At 39.9% G+C, this 8,766-nt stretch overlaps 1 protein-coding gene and 1 non-coding gene across 2 annotated transcripts in view; one reads left to right on the plus strand and one right to left on the minus strand.

Moving 5' to 3' along the window:
* C7 (complement C7) overlaps positions 1–5,876 on the minus strand; it is a 73,293-nt gene extending 67,417 nt beyond the window's left edge. Inside the window, exon 1 of the mRNA XM_032278867.1 lies at positions 5,518–5,876. Within this exon, the coding sequence (XP_032134758.1) occupies positions 5,518–5,523 (6 nt within the window). The 5' untranslated portion in view covers positions 5,524–5,876. The remainder of the gene's footprint in view (positions 1–5,517) is intronic.
* LOC116552491 lies at positions 3,150–3,211 on the plus strand. Its single transcript, XR_004269418.1, has one exon. It is a non-coding gene; the product is annotated as a U7 small nuclear RNA (small nuclear RNA).
* Positions 5,877–8,766: the final 2,890 nt, after the last annotated feature.

Genomic DNA, 8,766 nt, shown 5'->3' on the forward strand with positions numbered 1-8,766 from the left:
AATTATACATCTGACAGAGGACTAATACCCAGAATCTACAAGAAACTCAAACAATGCAAACAACAACAAAAGCATTAAAAAGTGGGCAAAGGACATGAATAGACATTTTCTGAAAGAAGACATACAAATGGCTCACAACCACATGAAAATGTGCTCAACATCACTAATCATCAAAGAATTAAATTAAAAGCTCAAGGAGATGTCATCCTACACAGTCAGAATGGCTACTATTAAAAAGTAAAAAAAAAATTGGCTGATTGTGATGGCTCACCCCTGTAATCCCAACACTTCGGGAGGCCAAGGCAGAAGGATTCCTTGAAGCCAGGAGTTTGAGACCAGCCTAGGCAACATAGTAAGACTGTCTCTACAAAAAATAATTCTTAAAAAATTATTTGAGCATGGTGGCACGTGCCGTGTTCTGTGCATTATAGACACGTGCCAAGGATCATGTTCTGTGCCTGGAATTCAAGGGCGAAGTGAGCTATGATTGCACCACTACTCTCCAGCCTGAATAACAGAGCAAGACTCCATCTCTCTTTAAAAACCTCATAAAATAACAGATGTTGGTAGGAATGCAGAGGTAAGGGGGAATAGGGAATGTAAATTAGTACAACCTTCATAAAAAGCAGTGTGGAGATGTTTCAAAGAACTAAAAATTCAACTACCATCAGATCCGGCAATCCCACTACTGGGTATCTATCCAAAAGAAAAGAAATCATTATATCAAAAAGATACCTGCATTTGTATGTTTATCTCAGCTCTATTCACAATAGCAAAGATGTGGAAGCAACCTAAGTGTCCATCAACAGATGATTGGAGAATATGTGGTATATACACAATGAAATGCTATTCAGTTTTTTTTTTGTTTTTTTTTGACGGAGTTTCACTCTTGTTACCCAGGCTGGAGTGCAATGGCGCGATCTCGGCTCACCGCAACCTCCGCCTCCTGGGTTCAGGCAATTCTCCTGCCTCAGCCTCCTGAGTAGCTGGGATTACAGGCACGTGCCACCATGCCCAGCTAATTTTTTGTATTTTTAGTAGAGGCGGGGTTTCACCATGTTGACCAGGATGGTCTTGATCTCTTGACCTCGTGATCCACCCGCCTTGGCCTCCCAAAGTGCTGGGATTACAGGCTTGAGCCACCGCGCCCGGCCTATTCAGTTTTTTAAAAAGAATGAAACCATGTCTTTTGCAGCAGCATGGATGGAACTGGAGGCTATTCAAGTGCCACATATTCTCACTTACAAGTAGGAGCTAAATAATGTGTACACATGGACAAAACGTGTGGAATAATAGACATTGGAGACTCAGAAGAGTTGGGGATAGAAAGAGAAAGAGTGATGAGAAATTACTTAATGGGCACAATGTACATTATTTGGGAGATAGATACACTGAAAGCCCAGACTTCAACACTACCCAGTATATCCATGTAACAAAATTGCATTTGTACTCCTTAAATGTATAGAAATAAAATAACTAAATGAATAAAATTTCAAAAAAATAAAATTTCAAAAAAATCTTGAGTACTTGTTCTTGAATTAATTCTCAGCCAAAATAGGGATACTGAAAATAATGATCTCTAACATTCTGTCACATGTGTTTTAAAGTAATTTCACCCAGGTGTGGTGGTTCATGCCTGTAATCCTGGCATTTTAGGAGGACGGGGTGGGAGGATCACTTGAGCCCAGGTGTTTGAGGCCAGCCTGAGCAACATAGTGAGGCCTCGTCTCTACGAAAATTAGCCAGGCCTGATGGTGGGCATCTGTAGTCCCAGCTACTTGGAAAGCTAAGGTGGGAGCCCAGGATGTGGAGGCTGCAGTGAGCCATAATTGCACCACTACACTCCAGCCAGGGCTGTTGCAAGATCTTGTCTCAAATTTAAAAGTATTTTTTAAAATAAAGAATTTCAATGAAATTTTAGGAAATATACTTTTTATCAACATGGATGCTTTTGTCATCACCTTCTTCATATACATACGCCTTATTATAATCCATCAGTGTCTGCTTATTACAAGACCAGTTCTGTTTATGAGTTACACAAAGTGGATCTACTAACCAAAAGCATTCCTTGAAACTTTGCTAGCCTGATCTCTGAAAAGGAAGCAGTTACTCTTCCTTACCTTTGGAAAGAACATCTTATAAATGAACAAGAGAGATAGAACAAACACAAATAAATCACATGAATGACAGAGATAGACATACATCTGAACTGACTCTATAAAAGAATTGCTTGGTTGAAAAGGTGTATGGAGCTGGGCATGGTGGCTCACGCCTGTAATCCCAGCACTTTGGGAGGCTGAGGTGGACGGATCATGAGGTCAGGAGTTCAAGGCCAGCCTGGCCAATATGGTGAAACCCTGTATCTACTAAAAAAATACAAAAATTAGCCGGGCATGGTGGTGCACACTTGTAGTTCCAGCTACTCGGGAGGCTGAGGCAGGAGAATTGCTTGAACCCAGGAAGCGAAGGTTGCAGTGAGCCAAGACTGTGCCACTGCACTCCAGCCTGGGCGACAGAGTGAAACTTCATCTCAAAAAAAAAAAAAAAAAAAAAAAAAAGGTGCATGGTATTTTTGTTCTGTGTCAATGTAGCTAAGCTGGAACTACATTCCCCTGAATTATCTTCTCTGTTTCATCACAGAATGAGCATCAGCTCTACCTCCTTCTTCTAATATGTCCCAGCTACAATTCTGATTTGAGACATTACTGTGCTTGACCATCACTGTGCTTGCACACTGTGATGACCACTCTCTAGATTCAAAGACCTCAGGCTCAGCTCAGTGCTCGACAGACAGAGCAAATGGCTGACCCACAGCCAGCTCAGAGGGAAGTCCCTTGGCCCTGACATCCTTCTCAAACACCTCAGACCCAAGTTATCTCCTATCCAAGAACACAGAGAGAACCAAAGGGAATCTTGTGACTGTCTCTCTGAGTTTAGTTCACATGGGGGTTGTGGAGCCAAAATACTGCTCCCACTTAAAAGGTCTGACATAGAAACCATTTCTAGTGTCTTGATAGCCCAGGGCTTGCACAAGTATCCCTTCTTTGACACATATCACCAAAGCATGTCCTTCAAGTTTACTGTAAAAATATGAATATCCACTTTCAAATACAGGTAAGAACTCTGCATGCAGCTCGCAGTGAAATAATTAGTGTTATAGCTCTCTTAGAACTTGTCTAGCAGACTTTCCAATTTTTGCTAGAAAGCCCCTATATGTAATTTTTTTTGAAAAATCAGTTGCGCCGGACGCGGTGGCTCACGCCTGTAATCCCAGCACTTTGGGAGGCTGAGGCGGTTGGATCACTAGGTCAAGAGATCGAGACCACCCTGGTCAACATGGTGAAACCCCGTCTCTACTAAAAATACAAAAATTAGCTGGGCATGGTGGTGCATGCCTGTAATCCCAGCTACTCAGGAGGCTGAGGCAGGAGAATTGCCTGAACCCAGGAGGCGGAGGTTGCGGTGAGCCGAGATCGCGCCATTGCACTCCAGCCTGGGTAACAAGAGCAAAACTCCCTTTCAAAAAAAAAAAAAAAAAAAAAAAGAAAAATCAAGTTGCTTTATTTGTTGATATTTTGTCAACCAACTGAAGGATAAAAGTATATTTATTATTACAACAGTAAAATATAATAATCAATGATTGTGAACATATTTTTAAGTACAAAGCAATTATTAAGATGTCTCATTGTAAAATAAATTCACAGATTGACAGTTAACACAAATATTAGGGAAAAACATTTTAGCTAGATTAGGAAGAACATCATATTCTTTTTTTCTTTTTTTTTCTTTTTTTTGAGACAGAGTCTCACCCTATTGCCTTGGCTGGAATGCAGTGGCATGATCTTGGCTCACTGCAAACTCTGCCTCCCTGCTTCAAGCAATTCTCCTGCCTCAGCCTTCTGAGTAGCTGGGATTACAGGCGCCCACCACCACGCCCGGCTAATTCTTGTATTTTTAGTAGAGATGGGATTTCACCAGGCTGGTCTTGAACTCCTGACCACAGGTGATCTGCCCGAATTGGCCTCCCAAAGTGCTGGGATTACAGATGTAAGCCACCGCAACTGGCTAAACATCATATTCTTTTTAAGCTAACAAATGTTCCAGATTTTTAAGTAAAAATACAAAGCAGAGTAATAGATATTAGATTACATCATAATTCTAATATTGCAAGGTTACTTGTTCTGGCATCATGACTTAATTTTTAATTTTTCAAATAATTTCAACTTTTATTTTAGATTCGGGGGTACATGTACAGGTTTGTTACATGGGTGTATTTCGTGATACCTAGGTTTGGGGTATGATTGATCCCATCAGCCAAGTAGTGAGTATAGTATCCAATAGCTTTTCAAACCTTGCTCTCTTCCCTCCTTCCTCCCGTCTAGTAGTTTCCATTGTCTAGTGTTGCCATCTTTATATCCATGAGTACCCAATATTTAGCTGCCACTTAAAAGTAAGAACGTGTGGTATTTGGTTGTCTGTTCCTGCATTAATTTTCTTAGAATAATGACCTCTAGCTGCATCCATGTTGTTGCAAAGACATGATTTCATTCTTTTTTATGACTGCACGTCATTATTTTGAACAAACTAATTCTGTGATTTGTGCTTAATTTTTAATTATTTAATTTCACAAAGTGCGCAGGCTAAATAAAGCCTCTATCTTGCTTCTACTCTAACCCTAATGATGAATGAGTCTGGATTTGGTGCCGAAATGGACAACATAGTGACTGTGGATGCGATCCAGCTGCTGACAGAGCTGTGAAATTATTCCTACGGTCTCACAATGCAATGCTTTTAAAGTTTAAATACCAAAATTTACAATAATAAAATTTTAATAGCAATCTCAACTTGTTTTTGCATTCCAGAGATTTAGTCTATGATAGTGATTTCTGTCTTTGGTCTTATCTTTAGTTGAATAGTTTTTTGGTTGTTTTGTTTTGTTTTTTGCCATTTGGCCTTTTTCCATTGGGCCAACATGTATACTTGGTAAACCTTTACTTTTATTCCATCTACTTGTATCTTCTCACAGTCCTGACTCTTTCATCTAGGATTTCAAATTCTTAAGTTCCAAGTCTGCAAAAATTGCTTTTCTGTTAGCTCTTAGATAAATCACAGGAGCCTATTACATGATTCCAAATCCAAACAAGTGGAAAAAAAAAAAATACATCAGAGGAAAGTTTTTCCCAAGAAATAACAATAGTACTATTGTATTTCTTTACGACTTTCTCAGGACTTTCATAAACATTATCTCCAATTCCTGATTCCCAGACCTCTGGACCTATAATGTAACCACAAGATAAGATAAAGGAATTCACCTTGGCTAAACTGTTAAATATGTTTAAATAAGGATTTCTAAAAATCACCCCCAGGCCTTTTCCTTCTGTATTTTCCTCTGGCCTTCTACTTATTTGATGTCTTTCAGTTAAGTATTACCCCTCTTCATTTAAATTACATTTATATTACCCCCATTCATTTGAAAAGATAGCTTCATTTACAAAAGTAATGAAATTATTGTCTTACCTTCATGTTCGGGGAAACATTCAGGGCAGAAGAAATGATAAAATTTTCCACTGTAAGGGCTGGATAAGTTTTCAGCAGCAGGAAGAGCTCAGCAGGCTGCCTGCCTATCTGCCTCTCCCTGCTCTAGATTGTCTTGGCACTCATATATAGAGCAAGTGGTCCCAGGATTTAGCTCCTATCCCACCCACATTCTCCAATGACAGCAAGAGCCTGCCCTTGTACTCAATCTGTGCCTTGAAGCCAGATGCATCCTATCAATTACACAGGCCTTAGCTACAGCCAGCTGGGACTGTTTGGAAGTTATAGATATGTGTCTCAAAAACATATCTATAAATCAAGAAACACAGCAAATGTTCTCAGTTCAGTGTTCAAGTGATTTTCAACCAAAGGAAACTCCGTGAAAGGCCAGGGATGAGCCTCCTTCTTGTTTCAATCTACTAAACTAAGTCGATGTTTTCATGATTCTCTCAAAGGGTGTTATACACCAGACTTTGAGATTAAATATTTTGTGAGAGAAAATATCTAAATGCAGTTTTGTCACTCAAAATGTAAATGGAATTTTCTGGGGCAGAATTTTTCCCCAAACTACAGCCTAACACAACCCAATATTCATCCCTTCATGCTTAACTTTCACGGAATAGTCACAAAGAGCATCAATTACTGCAAATGTATTTGTGGACATCACAAATTTCCTCAAGAACTTCATGTAATCCTTTGATAATCAGATCACTGTGTTAAAAAGTTCTTCTCAAGGTCATCATCCACATCCAATTTCTCTCCTTCGCTTTTTGTCTTGCCTTATTCTACCAGGTCTTCATTTGTCCATAGCTTTGTATTAATTCTAGTAGGTCCCAACATCACTTTCGTACATTTGATAAAATGCTACATTTTTCGCAAGATTTTAGATTTCCTATTCAAATTGAGCTAGTTTTTTTGGTTTTTGTTTTGTTTTGTAGCCACCATGCCCAGCTGAACTAACTCTTAATTGCAGAGTTGGTCTGCAATGTCTTTCAGAGTTCCTCATTAGAACTGAACCCAAATTGCCCACTGTAGTCTCTTGCTTGATAAAGTGCCTTGATTGACTTTCTTTTCTTACCAATCTCACTTTCCCACCTTCAGCAGTGCTAAGATTATCTCTTAAAACAAAAGCAAACTACTTGCAATTGAATTTTTGTCTCTGAATCTACTTCTGGGGAAACCCAAACTAAGACAGCTGCTAAACATGGAGATGCATATTGAGAATTTAAGATGAGTCTATGGCATCTGCAATTTATGCAATTGGAGCTGAATAAAAAATATGTCAGGAGTCAGGCTCTTTGTGACAAAATTTCTTCCACAGAAATCACTAAAGGTTCGAAAAAGAGATGCAGATGCTTTGTCTCTAGAAAGAACCATTAATTTATGAGGGGACGATAGGGGTTGTCTCCATTATTCCAGTGCTTTGGCTACAGGAAGAAAAAGTCTAGAAAATTAAAAAATCTTCACCAATGGAATGTTTACTTATAAAATTTTTCTTAACTCAAATTTTATTTCTCACTTAACACTTATTCTACCTCACTCATAATGCACCAGCAGCTAGTGTCAGAATATTTGGTCCAACGAGCCAAACAAAACTGCTTTGGAAAGCCTAGGTGGGTGGATCATGAGGTCAGGAGTTTGAGACTAGCCTGGCCAATATAGTGAAACCCCGTCTCTACTAAAGATACAAAAATTAGCCAGGTATGGTGGCACACACCTGTAGTCCCAGCCACTCGGGAGGCTGAGGCAGGAGAATCGCTTGAACCCAGGAGGCAAAGGTTGCAGTGAGCTGAAATCACACCACTGCACTCCAGCCTAAAGACAAAGTAAGACCCTGTCTCAAAAAAAAAAAAAAAAAAAAAAAGAGTTAGTTCAATTAAGGAGTAAGGAAACCCATCATTGATGAAGGTAATTTCTGAACCCATTGACTCTCTGGCACTACCAGCTTGCCCTGGGGGCAAGCTAAGCACACACCTGCAGCCATAAATAAAAGGTTTTCAAGCAGGGAATTGTAGGCATTTGCAATATTTGCAGGTGTTTACCTTTATCATGTAGAGGTGAGAGATGAAGGAATGAATACCAGCAGCGTCTGCTACAGTTGGTTTGTATTTACATATGCATGCATGTATTAATTTGTTCATTCTGAATTTGACCAATATTTTCTAAAATGTATTGATAAGGTATCAGCTTTGACAAGTAGAAGCCTTAAGCTATATCCTTCCTTGTTTTTATTCCTTATACGCTATAAAGGACCATATTAGCCTATTTACAGAATATCCTTAATCTAGAGGATGATTTAGATGTATCTATAGTAATTTAGAACTTGAATTGTTCAGCTCAGGTATCTCATAGAGTACTCCATTCTGGAAGGTTTACAGAAATTTCCTTTCCCCAAATGCTTTGCACACTCCTACCTTCACATCTGTAATGTCACAAGAGCATTTCTTCTGTCTGCAATGTTAATGGAGGAACCAGTAGCACAAAGGCTCTAAACGCAGGTGGGAGGAATACTGTGGGAAGTTTGACTGCTGGCATAAGTTGTATGGACTTTATTCACACAATGAGTCACTGAGAACTCACCCACTGGAAGTTTTTAAGAAAGAATCAAAGCAGTGTTTTAGATTGATTGAAACAGTAGCTGTGTGCAGCCTACATAGAATAGCGAAGGAAGGGAAGCAGGAAGCATGACTTGGAATTTATTTCAGAGTTTATACAAGGGGATCAAGGCCTCATTTAAGAAGGGATAGACACAGCTGTCTGTACAAAAAATACAAAGTTAGCTGGCCGTGATGGCATATGCCTGTAGTCCCAGCTACTCAAAGCTGAGTTGGAAGGATCACCGTAGCCCAGAAGGTTGAAGCTGCAGTGAGCTGTGATCACATCATTGCACTCCAGCCTGGGTGACAGATCAAGGCATTGTCTCAAAAACAAAATCAGAAACAACAAAAAAAGAAGGGGCCAGGCTTTGTGGCTCACACCTGTAATCCCAGCACTTTGGGAGGCTGACGTGGGCTGATCGCCTGAGGTCAGGAGTTCAAGAACAGCCTAGCCAACATGGTGAAACCTTGTCTCTACTAAAAATACAAAAATTAGCCAGATGTGGTGACAGGCACCTGAAATTCCAGCTACTTGGGAGGCTGAAGAAGGAGAATCACTTGAACCCGGGAAGGAGAGGTTGCAGTGAGCCAACATGGTGCCACTGCACTCCAGCCTGGGCAATAGAGCAAGACT

This window comes from Sapajus apella, unplaced genomic scaffold (genome assembly GCF_009761245.1).
Source record: "Sapajus apella isolate SASKATOON/1434 unplaced genomic scaffold, GSC_monkey_1.0 scaffold11, whole genome shotgun sequence".
Taxonomy (NCBI): domain Eukaryota; kingdom Metazoa; phylum Chordata; class Mammalia; order Primates; family Cebidae; genus Sapajus; species Sapajus apella.